Below are 22,707 nucleotides of genomic sequence, written 5' to 3' on the forward strand. Positions count from 1 at the left end.
GCCTCACACGCCTAAAGCTTTTGTATTACACGCAATTTGAACAAAAATGTCACATAGACAGGTTAAAAAGGTATTTAAAATGTGTGTTTTAATAGAAGGGTTTAGTTGGTAAAGTGGTGAGTAGAAGATCCAACTGACAAACAGAGTCAAGTACAAGGGTCTCCCAAGTCATTCCGCCTTTAAATTTTGAGCATTCTTCAAAGTGAGATATTAATAACAAAAATTACATTTGAAATATCTTTTTGTGTGTGTGTGTGAGAGAGAGAGAGATGAGACGCGTTGGAGCAAGACCTATCTACCAAAATAATATTCAATCATAAATTCAGATATTAGAGCATAAGGAAGAAAAATAAAAACCAACGAGAAAAAAGAATGACAGGAGATGAAGCAAGCATTTTTGGTAGAGGGTTAGAGCAAATGCCCATTCCTCTCACAAAAGTAGGTTGTACAAGCACTCTGGTATCCTAACACAAGTAATAATCAGATCAGATCAGAATTAGCAGATACCAGTCTCTCAAGATCAGCCACAATTTAAGTGATCAAATATAGGGTGCTAGACAGGTTTTACAACAAATAAAGTATCTGAATAGCATCTGTTGCAACAATAGTCATAGACTAATAGTTCAAGGGCATTCGCTTGTTTTAGCATCATCAGAACTCATGGTCAGACCAGGATATAAAAAACATTTTGTGCAGCACGAAACCTCATTTTCTTGCAACTAGCCCGCTTTACTACTAAGATAAGGACCTTCCCTCACATGTTTTAAGCCATACCTCCTAAGTTCATCAGCAATTTAAAGCGCGCCTATGATATTTGAATACTACTATAAGAATGTGGGTCACATGGTGCCACTGCTATTGACCTCATCTGATTGCTTTGGAGAGTACTTCTCCATCAGCTTAGACAGTTCAAGGTCGAATTTCCTCTCAAGTTCAACCTCCTCTTCCCAGTATTTGCGTCTCAATGCAGCTATCCTATCGTCATGAGTTCGCATCAGATTCTCCCTCTCTTCCACAAACTCCTCCATTTCCTTGTCCTGGAGTTTGATAAATTTGGCAACTTTGTCTGCCCTGAAATGCAAATGACAAATAAAATATAAGGAAAATCTGGATCATTAGAAAATTATCAAAGCATCAATTTTATTGATAAAATATCTCAGGAAGCGTAATATAAGGTCTGAGATTTCCCTTGCAACACACATAGAGAGATCACAACTATAATAAACCTGAAGTGGTGTCTAGATTGAGAATCAGCTGGCTTTTGTTCTGGTATTAGGAGAAAATACTTTAGTTTTGTTTTTTCGCAAAACAAACGTGAATGTTTGGATTTGGGAGATCTTTGGGTTTTTCTTCTTGAAAAATTAACACTCAAACCCTACAGCAATATTTATAAGGGTAAATTATTTCTTATCAGGTAAAGTGGCAGCTTTCATAAGGGTAAAATGATAGAGGAAAACCAACTAGGAACCAAAGGCAGTATTTTTGAATAACAAAAGAATTTATTCTGAAGAAAAATAAAAAGAACTCAAGGAATTCCTAGATGAAAAATCTAGACACAAAATTGTAATTGCCAAGTTAAAATAGGGGCCAAAAAAGAATACTTTTGTTCTGGGCCCCTAGTGGAGCCACTAATTTTCATGCAGAAATGGATCATAACGAAATTTCTTCCAACACAGCAGGGGATAGAACAAGAATTAATTTCTCTGATTCAGTTCCAGAGTTAACAAAGCAAAGGCAAAATACCTACCAAACTACAGGTACCTAAATGAAGCCTTTAAAAGAATGTTTTACCTGACCCGATGATCCTCAACTGAGGAAGTATTTGCATTAGATTGTTTAACCATCTCACGCTGCTCCTGCTGTGTCTTTTCAAAATTGTCCTCCCTGGCAGTCCTGGCATCGTGAATTATTTTGATCTGATCCTTGAAGAACTGTTCTTGAAACTCCATCTACAGAAAGTATAACCACATGAATCGGATTGCATGTAGAGAGGAGGACAACATTCTAAAAACACAAGGAAAGAGTTAAGGGATGATTTCCCCAGAAAAAAGAATAGAAAACACCAATGACATGAAAAAAAATATCCAAATGCAGAAGGCAAAGAAAAGTTCAACGATTGACTTCTATGAATAATTGAATGTCAAAGCAAGACAAAGTTGTCCCAGTGTCAATTGTAAGCAATTTTAGAACGTAATATCAGACACGGTTTAGTCATACCACTAAACAGAATTTAATATCAGACATTGCAATTAGGAGTTAATAATCAAAGAATATATCATCATCTAAATACATGAAGCCGTCAGTTACTGCAGTTTTAACCTATGTTGCTTGGATTCTCCAAAAAGAACTGCCGCACCCGTGTCAGATCCTCCAAAAATCCACTACTTCCAGAGGATCTGACATGCATTCGCCAGCATTTGTGGAGAGTCCAAGTAACATTGGCATTAACGTCTCAAGGATTCAAATTTTGATCAAATGGTGCTAGTAGTACCCACATTACTATATCTGTCATTTTCTTACATACCTCTTCCTTGATTTGTTCATGGTGCATCTTTGTTTTCAATCTGACTATCTTGTTCTCTTCCAATGTCTGACGGTGTTTTTCACTCACCAAACTGAGAGACTCTTCAAGAGCTTTAGCCTGCATTTGGTGTTTAGCAGCTTTGTTCTTGAACCATATTAGTTGTTGATTATCTTCCCTCATCTGTTTGGCTGGATTCCAAACAGCTTCTTTGTATGACCGCATCTCAAACTTCAACTTTGATTTCCCTACAAATCACACGTGAAATCAAACTTCAACAGACATATTTGTTAAATACAGGGAAGATCAACATTTCACTGAAGTACAACAATTTGTTCAGAGAAAAAAATAATCACAAATACCAGCTGAATGCTGATTAAAGTTATCTATGTCTTTTTTATCTGCCATGTAACCATAGAGCAGACGTTTCCCCCCAGGATAAAAGCGGGCTGAACGACGTTCCCATGCATCTCTATTTCTTCCATTTTCAGAAAAATGCTCACTGAGACGATCAGCCTCAATGTATCCCACTGCAGAGGCCTCAAAAATCAACAAACTCATGCCACGATGGCCTTGTGGACCATATGAATGTCGAGCCTTGACAGCAGCATAAGAGCTAAAATACTCAAGCAGCTCCTGATTCCCCATTCCAATCCACTGTGAAACACAGCTCAGAGAGAGAGAGAAAGAGAGGGAGAGAGGTAGGGGGAGTGGGAGAGAGGTATTAGACAGCCATCCAATAAAGTGGTAAATAAAAGTAAATCAAACAAACAGAAGACAAATAATCACTCTACCTTATCGTTTTCATCTTTATCAAGCCTTGTGTTCATGATAATCACCATTGGTGGCCACACAATTTCTTTATCTTTAAATTCCATGCCACCCCATCTTCCATACACTTCACCTGGAGGTACAACAGAAGTACCTCTCTGACGAAGCTCTTCCTCCAAAAGTTCAGCAAGTTCTCTGTGTATTTTAACCCTTAATCCTTTCGTTTTTGCATGGGTCATCAATGATTGCAACCCTGTAAACCATTCAATTGCGCCTGGACCACCTTTGCATGCAGGGCAGTGCCACTGTCGTTCAGGATCATTGATCTCAGTAACAGTCAAACTGTCAAGAGAGTCAAAAAGTTGATTGAACCAAGGATTTTTCTTGCGTGTCTCATAACTCATTTCACCCACATCTGAATCAAAGTCATCACTGTGAAGGTCATCATCACTTTCATCAAGAAAATCCAATTCATTATCCTCAGCATCATGTTCACTGGCCTTATCATCATCATCAGCAACAGGGGAATTATCCTTGGGATGAGCTGAGGCAACTCTAGCAGACCAATCCCAACCATTCTTCAGAGCAGGAGGAACTGGAGCAGATGATGGGAAACCTCCATCATATAGATGCGGCCTTGCAAGTTTTTGAGGATCACTAGGTGTAGACCAGTTATTTCCAGAACCCCGCCCTGATCCAGCATTGTTACGCATTCCCGATTTCTTACCAACATCTGGATGACCCCAAGCTTTAGTATTCTGGTTTCCCCAAGCTTTTGGACTAGGATTCTGAGGAGCCCATTGCTTCCCAGCACTGCTTCCACCCTTGTTCTTGGGCTTCCTAGCATACACTTCCCATCCTTCATTCTGTTCAGAGTTCAAACCAATATCTCCAACACCTCGATTTATCTCCTCAACTGTTGGTGTAGAGGAAGCTTTCTGCTTTTCTGATGAATTTGAAGGCCTCCCAACCCATTTGCTGGAACTCATCTTTGGATGAAGCTGTTAGCTGGAGACAAAAACATATACTCATGAATCAACATTCAATCACTGCCAAAAATAAATCATAGGTAGCGCAACGTTTCACCAACATAACATGCATGGCTGATAATTAGAACAAATAGGAAAAACATCCAAAATATACACTTGTCACATGTTATTATATATATATAGATATTCAAATTTCACCTAAAGCATTTTCAGTACACATAGATACCAGCCAGTATAAATTAAACTGTAAATAGACAGCAGAGATTAAACTGCAAATCTGAAAAAGTAACACTCAGCAAAAAGAACAAACAGGAACACAAACAAGGGAAATAAATGATGGAACAAGAAAAGGCAGGTACACTTTGAGAGCATGAACCCCAAAACCTAATGTGTAACACAGATATTAGAAAGAAAATGACGAGAGACAAACCCCAAAACATAATGTGCACTAGGCCTGCACCACATAAATTAAAATGAGTTCCCTACTCTTCTTCTTATGCTCCATTCATGGGAATAACTAAGAGATACTACCAGCATTTGTACATGAATTGATCTCAAGATTTGTTCCCCAAGATTTATTTTCATGTATTAAAAGATGAGTAGGCCAACTGAATCAAGTAAATTTGTAACCTAGATAGATTAGTGTCAACTCTAGGAACAGAGCACACACAAAAAGGGAACTTTTAATCATGAGACACAATGTTGGTGTAGATAATGGTGAAGCAGTAACGAAGAAGAAGACAGAGGTCTGCTAGGCGTGTTTCTTGTCCGAAAAGGCTTCTGGAAGATTAGTCATATATAATTTTGTATTCCTTGTAATTATCTTTTAATTTGTTAGATAAAGTAGGACACGTTAGTCTGTTAGGTAAAGTAGGACATGTTTCATAGTTGGTCAGTCATGTTCTCCATTATCTTTTCACAGTTTGTTATTCACGTATTCCATGAGTTGTATTTATACACACCTTTACAGTGATGTCAAATACACAGAAAAGTGATTTTTCTCTCAATTCCTTTCTTGCTATTTTTCCATGGCATCCGAGCAGGTTAGAATCTGCCTAAAATCCTTAATTCGTTCTCTTTTCTTCATCTTCTCTGCAATGGCACCCACGTCTTCTACTTCCAATCCAATTATTGAAAGCACTCCAGCTACTCTTTCTGCTGGAAATAATGTCATCGATCCAACTCATCTCTACTATATTCATCCCTTTGATTATCCAGGGATGAATCTCGTTTCCACAGTGTTTGATGGGAAAAGCTATAGTGGATGGAGAAGGGCAGTTATAATTGCGCTCTCTGCCAAAAACAAACTTGGCTTTACTGATGGCTCACTGACGATTCCAATTGCAGATTTGGCTCTCCAAAAGGCATGGTCACGCTGCAATGACATGGTTCTCTTGTGGCTTCTCAACTCTTTATCTAAAGAGATAGCTGAATCGGTGTTTTACTCCCAAAGTGCCAAAGAACTCTGGAGCGACTTGGAAAATAGATTTGGTCAGACGAATGGTGCAAAATTGTTCCAGTTACAAAAGGAACTGAATGCTGTGGTGCAAGGTAACTCTAGTACATCAGGTTATTTCACTAAAATGAAGAGTCTATGGGATGAACTAGATGCGTTAAACTCTTTTTTTGTTTGTGTTTGTGTGTGCGAGTGAATGAGTCCTTTATTGGTGTTAGAAGCAATATTTTGTTGTCATCCCCTTTACCCTCTATTGGACAGGTTTATTCCTTGGTTATCCAAGATGAAAAGCAACGAGAAATTAATACTTCTCCTGTCTATCTAGGGGACTCTACATCTTTTATCGTAGCAACTCAATCAGGAGGAAATAGAAACTACTATAGTTTCAAACCACCAAAGGGATCTGTTGAATCAAAGAAGAATTCAAGCACATGTACCTACTGCAAAAAGGCAGGACATAGCATTGACAAATGCTACAGGATTCATGGATTTCCTCCAGATTTCAACTTCACAAAGCAAAGGAAATTCCAAACCTTGGCTAACAATGCTTACCACGTTGTAGAGGAGGTTGATCAAGGAGGCAATGGGTTTTCAAATGTGAAAACTCTAACTCGGGAGAACATGGGAGAACTTTTGCAATTACTTCAACAATTCAAATTGGGACAGCAAAGTGATAACAATGCCGAAGCCACAACGAGTGCCAATTGTGCTGGTATGAAAAGTTTTTTTCAATTGTTATGCATTTTTGGTTAAAATAGACATCAATTCTTGGATATTGGACAGTGGTGCATCTGAACATATGACTTTTAACATGTATCTTCTTTCCAATTTTAAGTCATTAGGAAATCCAATCATGGTGACTCTTCCCAATTCTCACAAAGTTAAGGTCACACATTGTGGTTCTGTGACTCTTCTGCCAAACTTGATCTTGCATAATGTTCCAATCATGGTGACTCTTCCCAATTCTCACAAAGTTAAGGTCACACATTATGGTTCTGTTACTCTTCTGCCAAACTTGATCTTGCATAATGTTCTCTATATTCCATCTTTTAAATTCAATCTTATGTTTGTCCACAAGTTGTGTAAACAACTTAATCAACATGTTCTCTTCACTCCTGATTCTTGCTTTCTACCGGGCCCTTTTGTGAAGGGCCACTGGAGATTGGTGAAGATAAAGGTGGACTCTACATTCTAAAATCGAAGTCTAAAGCTGCAGCTTCCGGAGATAGTTTTATTTCTAGTCAAGTTTTAATTCCAAGAAGGCACATCTTGTTCCTATTTTAAATGCTAGTTTCAATATTCCTGTTTCAGATGTAAAAGAGAAGCTATGGCATTATAGACTCGGTCATATGCCCTTAATCAATATGAGAAAAGTTCGGTCTATTCCAGTATCTCATTGTTCAAATTTTCTATCTCCGTGTATTATTTGTCCAATGGCTAGACCGTCCAAACTCCCTTTTCCTTCTAGTTCTATTTCTACAAAATCTGCTTTTGAATTAATTCATGTAGATACTTGGGGACCCTACAACAATCCTACTCATGACAATTTCAGATATTTTCTCACTATAGTAGATGATTTTAGTAAAGGAACATGGACTTTGTTACTATCTTCCAAATCAAATGCTTTTACAGTACTTGAATCTTTTCTAATCATGATAGAGAGGCAATTTCGCACTACGGTCAAGAAAATAAGATCAGATAATGCTTTTGAATTGGGGACGGGAAAACTACAATCAGAGTTTTTGTCATCTCAAGGCATCATTCACCAAACAACTTGTGTTTCCACTCCACAACAAAATGGAGTTGTGGAAAGGAAACAGAAGCATCTATTAGAAACGTCTAGAGAGCTTCTTTTTCAATCGCATTTACCAATTAAGTTTTGGGGTGATTGTCTTTTAACAACCTATTTGATTAATAGGTTTCCTTCCAAAGTTCCCAGATACAAAACATCTTATGAGATTCTTTTTAAGTCTAAACCAAATTATCAGTCTTAAATGTTTTGGTTGTTTGTGTTTCGCTTCCACTCTTTTGGTTCATAGGACAAAGTTTGAACCTAGAGTTGTGTCATGTGTGTTTTTGGGATATCCTCGTGGAATGAATGGTTTTAAGTTAATCTTCAAACCAAGAAAATTTTTGTTTCAAAACATGTGATATTTCATGAAAACATATTTCCTTTTGCCTCTACTAAAGTTGGTGAATGTACCGAATCCTTTCTACCTAAGGATCATATTGTTGGTCCTAAGGATCCTTTGCCTACTTTAGTCCCTCATAATTTGTCCATAGAGGACAATTCTATTCCTATTTTACCTATCACTAAGTTTGCTTTTCCTGATGATCATCACCCTGGTGTCTTTGAATCTCCATCTTCTCCTATTATTCCTGCTAACATTCCCCTACCTTCAGTTTCTCCTATGGTTGTAGATAATATTCTTAGAAAATCTTCTAGGTCTCATAAAACACCTAGTTATCTAAAGGATTATATCTGCAACGCTTTGCAACTCACCAATGTCATAAGTTCCTAATTTCTTTCCCCTGTTACTCCTCCTCAATTTTCTTTTTCCAATCCACAAATCAAGCATTCATAAATTCCGTCTCAAACCTCCAAGAACCTACCAGGTACACCCAAGCTATGATGCACCCAGGTTGGCAAAATGCCATGGCTAATGAAATTATAGCGCTTGAACTAAACAAAACTTGGGAGGTTGTGGAGTTACCTCATGGGAGAAGGCATTACCCTGTAAATGGGTGTATAAAATCAAACAACATTCAGATGAAAGCGTGGAAATACTCAAAGCTCGATTGGTAATTAGAGGCGATATACAAAGAGAGGAAATAGATTTCAATGAAACATTTCACTCGTGGTTAAAATGACTACAATTAGGTGTATCTTGTCTATAGCAGTCAAGAAGAATTGGAATTGGGGATTATTTCAACTGGATGTGGATTATGCATGTTTACATGGAGATTTAGATGAGAAGGTGTACATGAAATTTCTAGTCGGACTTACTCCTCCTTCCTCAAATCATGTTTGTAGGCTGAAAAAATTCCTTTACGGGCTTCGACAGGCATCTCGGCAATGGTATGCCAAATTGACTTCTGCCTTACATTTCAAAGGTTTTACTCATTCGTTAAATGGCTATTGCCTTTTCTTAAAGAAAAGAGATTCTTCTATATGTATTGTGGCTATCTATGTAAACGATATCTTGTTAAGAGGAAATGACATCGAAGAGATGAATGGACTTAAAGTTTTCCTGAATCAAGTGTTCAAAATTTAAGACTTGGGAAACTTGCACTATTTCCTTGGTATGGAGGTTCTTCGCGAGCAGCGGGGTCTAATTCTTAGTCAACGCAACTTCACTTTGAATTTGTTGGCAGAATTTGATATTCTCAGCCTTACTCCAGTATCTTCCCCTCTTGATCCCACATCAAAATTGATTGCTAATTCGGGTGATCTAATCAAAGACCCAACTTTGTATCGCCATCTACTTGGAAAGTTAGATTATCTCACACATACTCGCCTAGATCTTGCCTTTACAATACAACATTAGAGACAATATATGCAAGATCCAAGGGCCCCTCATTTGAATGTTGCTCTTCGTGTCTTTCGCTACTTGTTGAAGGACCCTGGTTTGGGGTTATTCATGTCTTCATCACCATCCTTTAAGTTGATAGCTTTCTGTGATTCAGATTGGGGGACTTGCTCTAATTCTCGAAAGTCAGTAAATGGATTTTGCATGGCTCTTGGTGCTTCTCCTATCTCCTAGATTTCAAAGAAGCAGACTTCTATCTCCCTCAGCTCTGCTAAAGCTGAGTATAGGTCCATGAGTTGAGTTGTTGCCGAGTTGACTTGGTTGGTGCGATTATCCATTGATTTTTCAATTCCTATAGCTTTGTCGGTTCCTCTTCACTCGCATAGCAAAGTTGCGATACATATTGCCGAGAATCCCTTTTTTCATGAGCGAACCAAGCATGTGGAGCTTGAATGCCATTTCGTCTGAAAACAATTTCTTGTTGTTTTAATTTCACTCTCATTCACTCCATCTTTGTCTCAATTAGCCGATTTATTCACCAAGCCCTTAACAAGGCCTCTTCACCGTAACCTTTTGGGCAAGTTGGGTGTGTTTTCCTCTCCCTCCAACTTGAGGGGGGGGGGGGGGTGTTGGTGTAGATAATGGTGAAGCAGTAACGAAGAAGAAGATAGAGGTCTACTAGGTGTGTTTCTTCTCCGAAAAGGCCTTTGGAAGATAAGTCATATATTTTTTAATTCCTTGTAATTATCTTTTAGTTTGTTAGATAAGTAGGACACGTTAGTTTGTTAGATAAAGTAGGACATGTTTCATAGTTGGTTAGTCCTGTTCTCCATTATCTTTTCACAGTTTGTTATTCACGTATTCCGTGAGTTGTATTTATACACATCTTTGCAGTGATGTCAAATACACAGAAAAGAGAATTTTCTCTCAATCAATTTCTTGCTATTTTTTCACACAAAGGGATACGAAAACCAAATGCAAGACATTGTATGAATCATCACTATCATACACCAATTCAATTAAATCTAAAACAAATAATGAGATATTAGCCACTTATTCCATCCCCATGAACACTAAAACACCAACTGAATCAGTGTTCCTCACAAATTAAATTAACCATCTCCCACAATTCGCTTCCCCAAGATGTAGTTAGCTAGTTTCTACATATCCGAAATCAAAAAAAGAACCCATATCCAATTTAGTTCCAAAATTGGTCAAAACCCAGAAATCCATCTTCAGGTTTTTCGCCAGAAAAAAATGTAAAGAATTAAGGGTATCATCTATTAACCAAAAAAAAAACAACAAGGAAATTGGCAAGTCAGAATCAGGGTCACTTTATGGCACAAAATCCATCAACAACCCCAGTTAAAAAAATCGCACAAAATCAGTAAAAGGGTTTAGGGTTTTGATCGACAAAAAGGTGAGAACAAGGGTCGGCATTAACAACAACAACAACATTTACTGACAACTCAAAACCGTGAAATTCATCTTTAGGTTTTTCGCCAGAAAAATGTAAAGACATTAAGGGTATCATCCATTAACCAGAATCAGAAAATCCACTTTATGGCACAAAATGCATACAGAATCAGTAAAAGGGTTTAGGGTTTTGATCGACAAAGAGGACTTACAATTGGGCTTCACCCGAAAAGATGACCGGCGGTGGTAGAAAGAGTAGAAGCGAAGTTCGCCGGAGAAAGAAGAGTGAGCAAGTGTAGAGTTAGCTGGTCTTTGAGTGAGAGAAATGGAGAACAAGTTGATGAATTCAAGAATCTGCTACTCACACTGTGACACCTTTATATATATATATATATATAAAACAATTGTAGTCTATTTATTATTGTGTAATTTTAATTAATTAATTTATTTGTTATATAACTTTGCACACTTTCATCATTCAAAATGTGTGATGTTGATCTTTACTTCCTCTCTATTTCATATTTACTAAAAGTAGACGTTTGGTCATGCGATATCATATCATGATATAAAATTGTAAAATGAAATCAGTGTTTGGACATGTGATATCATATTATGATATAAAATCGTGAGATGGAATCAACGTTTGGATATACAATTTCACGCTGATTCCATCTCATGATTTCATATCATGAGATGAAATTCTATATTCTCCAAAAATCATGATTTGGGAATTTCATATCATGATTTGAGATGTTTTAAATACAAAAAATTGATCCACAAGTTTATATTTTGTTAAAACAACCCACATTTATATTTACTAACCATTTATTTCATATGTAAATAAAATTTATAATCACATCATTACTTTTTAAAATTTATTATTCTCACCAATATAGAATTTATTATTATATTAAATTTGGTGAATATAAATGATAAAGTAAGAATTGATTTGGTGAATATAAATAAGAACGGAGGGAGTAATATTTTTTTGGTTTTTCATAATAATAATAAAAAACTTCTCTCTTTTGACCAACATATGACTCAAAGTAACAATGTTGATTCGTCTTCTTGGTCATATGATCGAGAAATGCAAGTTCAACGTGAGGAGATTATCTGTACTATGTGGGAGGAAACTATTAAAGACTAGTACACCACAATTTATGTTCAATTTATTTTTATAGAATTAAAGTTTGATCAATTAAAGTTAGATGAAACAATTACTTAATTGGAGAACAAATAACTTTGTAATAATTTACTTTGCATTTTTATAATATTTTGTTTATTTGGTAAGATTGAATAAACAATTGGGGTTATTTTAATAGTTTTACAACACAAAAATTTCATATCGCATGTCCAAACAAAACTTCAACTTCATCTCATGATTTCATATTATAATATCATATCATGATTCCATATCGCATAACCAAACGGGCCCTAAAATTTTTGTGACTTTTTTTTAGTTCAAAATCATTGAATTGTTCAAAATTCAGAATTGATGTTTGGAAACTTTTCCATATTACTCTTTCCAAGTTTGATATTTTCTACGGGATAAATTACACTACTTGATTGGTTATATTTATGATTTCATAAAGGACAATAGTAGAAAGTATGATCTAAATTATGTCTTTAAAATGGTTTTCTTAATATGCGTACGTTGTTTCACAAATTCAGTTAATATGAAATAAAGGGAATATAAATTAATGAAATTATTATTTAAAATATTCAAATATTTAAAAAAATTAAAGGTGAAAGCTTTTAATCACAGAAAATTGCTATGACATTATTGATAGATTTAAGGAGCTCGTCCATCAACTAAACCTTTTTACAAATGTAATTATATTTGAACTTGATTAGTAACTATTGAAAAGTAGGAAAGCTCGAGTTACAAATGAACCAAGAACATATCAAAATGGAGAAAAATGGGACCAATTTATATTTTAAAAATAATTATTTTAATTGTACATATGTTTTAAATATATAATTATAATTTGGATTTTATATGCATAATTTTCGAGCCTTTAGAAAACACTAACCCTTCATTTTATTTTATTTGTATATATTTAAAATAATCATATGTTAAACAGTTAACTTTTGTTAACTTTAAGGATCGATCACATACTTCAAATAATTGAAGATTTATGCATAGTCAAGTAACACAAAGACTAAAATTGAAATCATGGATAATACAGGGATTAAAATTGTTATTTTCTCCAAATTTCTACTCTCTCTAGCAAGGGCGTAGCTACATACTCTTTAGGGAGTCCAATTGGACACCCTTCGTCGGGAATTATACCGTATATATAAGTAAAAATAATATACACAATGGTTAAATAACATATTCTGGACACCCTTAACACAATAAGGCGTTGTAGCCTAGTGGTTTAGGTGCCTTGAAAGAGTCAAGCCTTTAAGCGTTTGTGAGTTCAAATCTCACTAATAGCAGCTTTAAGCCTCTCTCTTTTCAAATGTTTTCCTTTTTAAAAATTTCTAGTGTACCTTTCATCTTTTTCCTCTTTTTTAATTTTTTTTTTCATGTATATTACATACTTTTTTTTCAATTTTTTTCATGTATATTACATATTTTTTTTCAATTTTTTCATGTAGATTACGTAGTTTAATTTTTTAAATTTTTTCTAGTGCACTCATTCATCCAAAAGAAAAAATGTATTCGTGTATATTCTTGGACACCCTTCGTGAAATTTCTGGCTACGCCACCGCTCTCTAGTTGGTCAAACCTACTTTTAAGTCAGTTTTTGATTTCTGAAAGTGTTTGGCAAATATAAAAATAACTTAAAATAAGTTCGGAAGTGTTTGACAAGGTTAAAACTAACTTAAAATAAGTTTAAAATGACTTAAAATAAGTTAAAAATCACAAGTAGGTTTCCTCTTACTTTTTATTTTTTGACTTAAAAGTCATTTAAGTTTGACTTTTTATTTTTGACTTAAAAACTACTTTTTTAAACCAATTCAAACGGGCTCTTAGGTTTTTTAAACCAATTGTCAGATTCTTTTTCATAACTCTAAATAAGTGAATCTTTTGAAGTCCAAGAGGATTGTTAGGACTTTTTTTTCATATTAATCTATTTTTAATGACGTTCTTAAATACTTATATTTCCTAAAAGAATAGTTTAGGAATAACCAAAAAGGTAAAGTGGATACCAACCTTTAATTTTTGTCCACTTAATATAGCTCAGAGGGAGTATTAGTCGATATAGTTTGCACGGTACGATACATATTGACTATTATCATATTGAAATTGAATTTTTGATATTGTGATTTTAATATTATGATTTTTGGTATATATTTCAATTTTTTGTGTAGTTGATTAACGAATGAAATTGCTTGTATTTTAAAAAAAATAATATTTCTACATAAATAAAGTGTCAGTATGATATAATTGAGACGCTTTTAGTTCTCTTTTATTAGTTTAGATGGAACCTATATACTTAAAGTAGGGGTGGTCAGGGTATGGTATATACAAAATTATCATATCATACCAAATATTTTAGTACCGTTGTTTCGGTATTATGGTATTTGGTGTGGTATGTGGTATACATTTTAATATTCGGTATTTGATATTTACAATAATATACTGAAATACTGAATAACAAACCAAATTATATAGGTGCATAAATAACATATACATATTATTAAAATACTAACAAATATGCAACCTAGTATTAATATAAACTAAAAATTTAGAAGTTAAAACTTTGACTACTCTATCTTGATTGAAATGTATTTGAATTGTAATTGATTAACAAAAGGAGTTGTTTGTACTTTATTTTGCATATATACTTCTACATGTGTAATGTGTTAGTATAATACAATTGAGACATTTTTTAATTGTCGAAGTCAAAATACTCTATTATACGAATATATATTAGTCGAAGTTAAGAAAAAAATATTAGTCAAATTTGAACAAATTATGGTTGCCGATTTACCAAATCGTAGAATACCAAAACCGAACTTCAATGTACTGAACCATACCGTATTAGATTGGTATGGCAATGATATAATGTTTTAAAAATTGAATACTGAAATTATGATTTCAAAATTTTCAAATATCGTATCGTACCATACTATGCCCACCCCTAACTTAAAAGAAATGTCCAAAAAAATTCTATACTTAAAGAAGAGTAATTATGAAAGATAAATTGTAGAATAAGTAAAATCAACACAAGTATTTAACATGAAAAATTCTTTACTTAAGTAAGGTAAAACCTTGACGTACCTTTATATGATTTTTCTCAAACTCTTCACAAAGCTCAAGCAATTTAGGGGTCGTTTGGTAGGGTGTATAAAAATAATGTTGAATACAATGTATTAGTAATGTTTGTATAAGCTATGCTTGCATTAATTATACATAGATTATTTCTTATGCATTGTTTGTTTGGTGTATTAAAAATAACATGCATTGCATAAAAATACTTATACAATGATATCCTTCGCAATTATGATGGAAAAGATGTAAAAAAAAAAGGTTTTGAGGGGTAATTGGGTCTTTGACCATGATAATGCATGTATTAAATCCCCAAAAATTACTAATACTTAGAAATCTATGGTATTAGTAATACAAACCTTAATACACATATAGAGGGTATAACTAACATAACATAAAAAAATGTACCAAACAAGACATTAATAATACACAAAATTAATGCATGTATTATTTTTATTAATACACTCTACCATGACCCCTTAAGATTTACAAACTCCCTTGTAACATTTTATCACGATCCAAAAATGGACATGATGACACTTGTCTATTCCCACCAAGACTAGTCAGCCTCAACTCAACGAAATGAAAGAAATGCGGAAAGGTAAAACAAAAACAAGCTATAAGCGGGAAAACTTATTCATTCTATTAACACCCTAAAACCTGGTTGTCACGTGTACAAGTCTCTTACAAAAGTGCAGAATTGAAATAATTACATAGTCTCAATGTCTTTGTTTCTCAAATAGAACAAAGCATAACATAAAGGAAAATAGGGCCCGCCGGGATGACAAGAAGCTACCTCTCAATAGTCCTTTGACAATCCTCGGAGAGTAGGAGAAGAAGGACAATCACACAGTACCTGGCTCAAAACCTACACAAGTGTAGAAGCAATGAGTGAGTACCAACAACACGATACCCAACAAGCAACCTAATAAGCAAAACAACTAGCTAGAAATCGAATACCCCTTTTTATCCCAATAGAACCTTCTTAAACTACAACCTACACAGAAATTAGCCCAGCCTAGCAATTCTACAATTCATAGCTCACAAGGCTCAATATTACTATCCAATAGTCACAATCCAACAACCAATACGAATCATTTAAGTCAACCTCAATGTCAAGTAGATCAATCACACTCAATAAGTGATCAATCACAATTAGCAAGTAAGTCACACATAAGCATCAAAATTCATCAAATCACAATAATCAATCCCTCGCCAGAACCATTTCCCATCGGCATTATATCATGTCACTAGCCATAACAATTTCTCATCAGCTTTTATATTAAATCACTAGCCGAAAATGACCTCGACATTACAACACTTGTCGGAGATGACCTCGGCATCATAACCATCACATGTGTCATCATGGTGTTCAAAATTCAATGCACACAAGCAATGTCACACCACACGGAAGATACAACAATTCATGCAATTCAAGTCCACATTCATACTATCAAACATTTCATCAATCAATCAATAAGGGTCACAACAAAGTAATGTACATAATTATGATCATCACATAACCTTTCTATTTCTACCCCTTTTTATTCATTAAGATTTATCAAGTGGACAATTAACCCTTCTCTTTATCCCCATTACTCCCAGCACATACAACGAAGGAAATACAAGAATGCTACTTGAATACAAGGTTTAGGATAACACTTGCCTTAAATAAATCAATTAGTCACCACAAGAGTTGAGGCTTCTCCTTCCGACCAATGTCCAAAGCCATACAATCTATAACAATCAAGTAGTTATAATAAATTTCCAGAAACAACAATGTCCACGTTAATTCCTTTGAAAAATGGATCAATCAACTCAAAATTCAATTTCGAAAATAACGTTTGAATCCGAAAGTTAATACTTAAATATGATACTCAAGGCTTTAGGAGCTCATTGGTGAAAACCATTTCAAGAAAGGACTCAAAATCAGTTCACAATCTCCATTTTAGTTTAGAACATGAGTTCTTGAAAAAACTTGTCATTTACCAATCATGTTAAAATCTATAAATAATCAAAGGGAAATGAAGTTTTAGGATAAAAAATCTTACCCAAAAGATTTAGCACAAGGAATCCTTTCAAAATCGCCTCCAAGGGTTTTGCTAAGCTCAAAAATAGAAAATGGGGCTTAAACACCTTTAAGACCAAAGACCCTCTTTGATGTCCTTTAAGCGACCATAAGCGAACCCCACAAAAATTAAGGGTCTCGCTTTTGCGAACCAGGCTTCGCTTAAGCGACCAACGTAAAGCGAGCCATGGTTCGCTTAAGCGAACCCTATGAAAAATCCAGCCTTCGCTTAAGTGATCATACATTCGCTAAAACGGAGGTCACTTAAGCGAAAGGCCTATCGCAGAGGTGAAGAGTGCAGAACTCAGGCACCAGAAAAACAACCAACACTCAAAACATCAAAAAGGCCCTGAAGATTCGTTTGGAACCCTGTCCACACTAACCACATATACAAATCTATTATACTGGATGTTTCAGACTCATAGGAATCGTCGAAACATGAATCCAAGGTCTCCTTGACTGAACATCCATGAAAACTTCAAGAAACTAACTCAACACCTAAAAAGGCTAAAATAAGCTTGAGACCTCTCAAAATCAACTAAAACCTCACTTAGGCCTAAAGTCATCCCTTGAACCCAACAGAACTCTCGAAATTCCAATCTGAGTATCCGAACCCTAAATGTTGACCAAGGTCAGCCCAAAGGCTAAATTTCTACAATTTCACAGCTTTGGACCTCAAATCCTAAAAAAGACTTCGAATCTGAAACCAAAAACTCTCAAAGACCAAATTCCACATTCTAGGATTGATGAAATTAACGAAATTCCATTTCGACCCTCAAAACTCCAAAAGACACCAGATTCCACTTACTTAACAATATTAGCATTTCAAACTCAAATTTTAAAAAATTCTCAACTCTAATCTCAAAGTTTGAAACCAACTTTCAAAACTCAATCATAAAAAATTCGGGGTTGATATCGGAAAGGGTAAAATGGTAAATTCATAAAACTTTCCAAAAATGACTGTCACCTCCCGAGCCTACACCTTGGGCGGGACTAGCACTCGAGAACCATTGTTGGCCCTAAGCGGACCCTTGGCTTGACTTAACTTTTAGCGGAAGACATAAATAACAAGAAACATTCTCAAAAGATAACTCATGCAATAACTTAGAATGTCTTAAAATAAACATTCGACTAGCCAACATGGCAACTCAAGTCTTAACATAAACAACTGAAAATGAAAGACTAATGAACTATAATTATCCGTCTATGAAGCCTCTAAAACTATGAGGGATGTCGGGACAAGACCTTCAATCATCCTAACAACTGAAATAACAAAGCACTAAAAGGGGATCCTCCGAAAAGCAAAGAGGCTCACCAACTGACTCTGAGTGCTCAACGAAGTGCTGGATGCTGATCCTGGTTACCTATATCAGCATCATAACGCGATGCAGGCTAAATGGCATCAGTACATTGAATGTATGAGCATGTGAGAGGAAAACTAAATATGACATAAGCTTGAACTGAATTCTGAAAGAAACACTTACCTCAGCTTTACTCAACTCATGGATACTCAACTCAATGCAGAAATAAATAACAGTAAAGATGCAGTTTATATAAAACATTTAAACAGTAGGTAACAACTCAAAGTATCGAAGAAATACAATAACAACTCAATTTATATATAATAAAGTAATATAATTTTGTGGGAGTTTCTCTAACCGACAACCATCACTATGAGCTATGTGATGATACAACGTCTCCCCACGCTGCCAGAACTATCCTATAACTTGCCGGGATATAGAACGCCTCAACTAAGTGGATCCACTAGTCTATGCTAAAAAGCATTAAGGAATCATCTAAAAAGTATGACCATTTCTACCCACGTTGGCTACATGGTTTATGGAGACTTGAGTTATTATGAACTCGTCCCTATATCGGTGCTCAATACTACTCCCAAAATATACTCAGCTCATATGTTTAAAAACATAACTATTTCTCTGTGGTTTGAGGTTATTACTAAAAAAGCTTATGGAACTCAAAACTACTCATGAAAACTCATTTGGAAATCGGTGTTTCCTTTTATCTTAAATGTGAAAACATTTGCTCTTTGAGTGTACTTAGTCCCCATATACTCTTTTGAAGAAATGAACTTCACTCTTTACTCTTTACTCAACTCAAAACTCAAGTCTTAAAACAAGTTTAAAGCATTTGCAAAAGAGTTTTGAAAAAACTCTAAGAACTCTCTAGACTTGGCTCCTAACTTTCCTTGAATTTGAATTTATGGATTCAAGGTCATGATTCATGTTTATGGATGATATCATGATGTTTAGATGTATCTTAGAGTGTAGAAATCAACTATAAAACATAGGTATGTTTCAAGGGACCTCAAACAGAAAGAAGTAGGAAAGGGTAGAAGACGTGGTGATCCTGGCGCTCTGAGTAACGCCGGGCGACAGAGGCCAAACTATAGAGCTTGGGTTGGGGTGCTCTGAGTGGCGCGACGCCCTAGAGCCCAAACTACATAAAGTTATGTGGGGCGCTCTGAGTGGCGCGGAGCCCCACCCCTCTTCCCCAAACACTTAGATTCGAATACCCAACTAAAATATAGAAGAATCTACTCAACAACAATCTTAAATCTCATCAAATCATCTCAAGAACTTCTCCAACACTCAACAATCAAGATTCAAACTAAGCTGCAACAACATTCATCAAGAACTCATATTTTCTACCTTTAAGAATGTAAATACGCTGAATTTGATCATGATTGGCGCATGGGTGAATGAATCCAATGCTATGTGATCTCACATACCTCGCAGGGATTAACCCTTGGCGAAATCCGCAAGCGAAACTTCAAGAACGATGATGAACCTTGGCTTTTCTCCTCTTTTCTCCTCTTTTCTCTTTTCTCAAAGCCCTAGCGTAATTTTGTAAAGAGTAGACTGAACCAAATCAGTTTAGACCATAATTAATTCACTAAAACGAATTAAACCAATTGGGTATGGAAAAGACCAAAATACCCTTTTAAAATCCGGTTAACTTTCCTTATCTAGACTGTCCAACTTCGAACGGGCATATCTCCCTCATACGAACTCGATAATGAGAAAATTTGGTGGCGTTGGAAAGATAATTCAAAGACCTTTTATATAGTATCTTGTACCCCACCTAACGCATCTTGTGCCAGGAGTTATGGTCGTTTGAAGTTGACCCAAAACTTATACTTAGCTTAACTTGTAAAAATTTCCAAATTTGATTATTTCCAAAAATGGCTTCTTTCTAATTCTAGTTCTTTAAAATAGCGGGGTGTTACAATGATAGACCAAGTCATTACATATCTAGGGAACTATTCATAATCGTTCCTTCCTTTAACTTTTAACTTTTAACTTTTCTCTTCAGTGACTCTACACAATTAATGATGTTATTTGCAACACAAACCAATACCTACTATAATCAACTAAGAAAGTAATCAACATCTTGTTTTGAAACCACAATACACAATCAATGATATTCTTTGCAACACAAACCAATACCTACTATAATCAACTAAGAAAGTAATCAACATCTTGTTTTGAAACCACAAAAAGAAAATAACTATTGAAATTCAAGAATAATATAGATAAATCTTGATAGGAACATGTTATTTCAATGTAGCAATTGCTACTTCTTTGAGACTCTTTGTGTTGACTTTGTCTCCTCCAATGAGTCGGGAATTTTTTGTTCATTTTAATCTTTTAGCCACCAAAGTTATGTCCACAATGCTCATTTATTATCTTTTTTTTATTATATAAAAATGTGTTTGAATTTTAGGTATGAAGCATAAGGATGACATGGGGACAAAAGAGACTATGCCAATAATTTGGAAAAATAGGTAGAAGGGTGATGCTTAAGATCGCACAAGTTGAATCGAGGCATACCTGAATGGAACAAATATCATCGGATGAGACAATTCTCAACCCCAAAATGCCATTTAAGGTTGGTGATGAAAAAAATCTTTCGGCAATCTTAGTCGAGATCGTCGAAAGTAACAGATGCTTGAAAGACAAAATCAACTTTGTGAAGTCGGTATACGATGGAAACAATAGTTTGGCATATCAATGATCATGTCAAGATCCAACCCACTGGACCATGTGAATACCTACTCTAACACCTAGATATGAGAACCATTTCACACAATTTTAAAAATGGGAAATGCAAAAATTAACAAATTACCATAAAATTTCTTTAATACAGTAACACTTCATGAAATAATAAATCTTCAAATAAACATTTTTAAATGACCAAAAAATCCTTCCCAAGAATCTAGTTTGAACAAGTACAAAAGCTACTAGAAGAGTGGAGTTTATTTAAGAAAATAGAACACAACCCCCACCATAAGGAAAAGAAAAATGGAAGCTGCCGGTGATCCTTATCGTCTTCACCTATAAAATATCACTAACCCTGCAATCAGACCATGCCAAGTGGAATAGAAAGAGTAGTATCAATACAAACAACACGTATTTGTAGGTATCATTAGTCGACCCGAACCTACCACATAATATAAAATAGACATTCAGAAGAAACATACAATTACCACCAAACGACCTCGACAAGAACACTCAATGTTAACAATGAAGAACCAGAGAACCACCCCGTAATTATTATCTTTTCCCACCTTAACAACAATAAACAACTACCTTTTACCATCCGGACTCCATGCCCGAAAGCTTAGGCACGAAACCTCCCGTTAATCAATAGAATATCATGTAATTGGAAATAGGTCTAAACTATCCTGTTAAAAAAACCTAGTCTACCTGAGTCCCAAGCGTCAGTTGATGAACCTTGCTCGTGAACTTTCGATTATGTGAGAGCAAATCGTGATGAACGAGCACTGGATTTTATTATGTTTTGCGTGATAATATCTTCCCTCCCTTTCTTCCTTGTACTGAGTTCCATGAATGGGTTTTTGGAGCAGCCCTCGTATATTCTCTTTCTTAAAAAGTGGGGAAAAAAATAAAAGAAGTCACATTAACTAGGGTCTGAATTTACTTTAGCTCGCTATAGCGGCCGTGTAGGCACTATAACGGCACCACCATAGCATAAGGCTTCCCTTTATGGTCGGCTAACGTCAGCACATCCAATTACAAAATAAGCCCATTTAATTCTGTGCTCAAATTTTTAAATTTCACACCATATTTTCAGAATTTTGGGATTCCGCATGAGATGACTTTTAGTAACGACGTATCAGATCATTACAAATCAGTTCAATGATTCCGATTAGATCATTGATTGGTCAAAAGATTTGTTGAAAACATACAAATAGCCCTTTGTAGAGAGAGAGAAAACAAGTTTTCACTTTTTTGAAATATTCTTGTATTGCAAACTCTTCTATTGAGAAAAAGAACTTGTACTTGAAGATTGTGAGAAACTTCTTGAGATTGAAGATCTTTGTTATTAATTTCTTAGGATTTTCAGTCAACTAACTTCTATGAGTGCTAACTTCCATAAAATCTTTTTACCTTCGATTATGAGTTGCTAGTCTCTCTATTATTAGAGGTGTGTAAGTGTATGGATTCTTAATTTACATTTGGGTGTTTCTTAATTGCTTAATTGAATTTTTATTTGATATGGGTTCAATGGCTCTTTATGATTTCACATATAATTTGAGGTTGTAATTCGTGTTTACGTTAAATCTCCAATGCTTGTGAAAGATCGTTAGGGTGAAAGAGATAATTGATAATGACTCAATTTAATTTGTTTGATAGCTAAAACTTGAAATAGTTTGATAGAATTAAAGTCTTAGACTATCTATCTATCCATC

General features: G+C 35.0%; 1 protein-coding gene across 1 annotated transcript; it reads right to left on the reverse strand.

Moving 5' to 3' along the window:
* Positions 1 to 342: 342 nt before the first annotated feature.
* On the reverse strand, positions 343 to 11,034 carry LOC125837577 (protein SUPPRESSOR OF GENE SILENCING 3). The gene is made up of 6 exons (XM_049516671.1): positions 10,896 to 11,034; positions 3,316 to 4,300; positions 2,884 to 3,178; positions 2,525 to 2,769; positions 1,792 to 1,949; positions 343 to 1,071 (listed from the first exon to the last, which is right to left on the reverse strand). The coding sequence occupies exons 2-6, from the start codon at positions 4,279 to 4,281 to the stop codon at positions 840 to 842; spliced, it is 1,896 nt and encodes a 631-aa protein (XP_049372628.1). The 5' UTR covers positions 4,282 to 4,300; positions 10,896 to 11,034; the 3' UTR covers positions 343 to 839.
* Between the last annotated feature and the right edge of the window lie 11,673 nt (positions 11,035 to 22,707).

This window comes from Solanum verrucosum, unplaced genomic scaffold (genome assembly GCF_900185275.1).
Source record: "Solanum verrucosum unplaced genomic scaffold, falcon-dt-bn FXZP01000263.1, whole genome shotgun sequence".
Lineage (NCBI taxonomy): Eukaryota > Viridiplantae > Streptophyta > Magnoliopsida > Solanales > Solanaceae > Solanum > Solanum verrucosum.

Bases quoted from the DNA above. Each gene is read 5' to 3' on its own strand.
- LOC125837577 (XM_049516671.1), bottom strand. From the start codon at position 4,281: ATGAGTTCCAGCAAATGGGTTGGGAGGCCTTCAAATTCATCAGAAAAG. The intron at 1,950-2,524 runs GTATGTAAGAAA...TACTTTCTGTAG, and splicing joins ATGAACAAATCAAGGAAGAG to ATGGAGTTTCAAGAACAGTT. The intron at 1,072-1,791 runs GTAAAACATTCT...TTTGCATTTCAG, and splicing joins GTTGAGGATCATCGGGTCAG to GGCAGACAAAGTTGCCAAAT.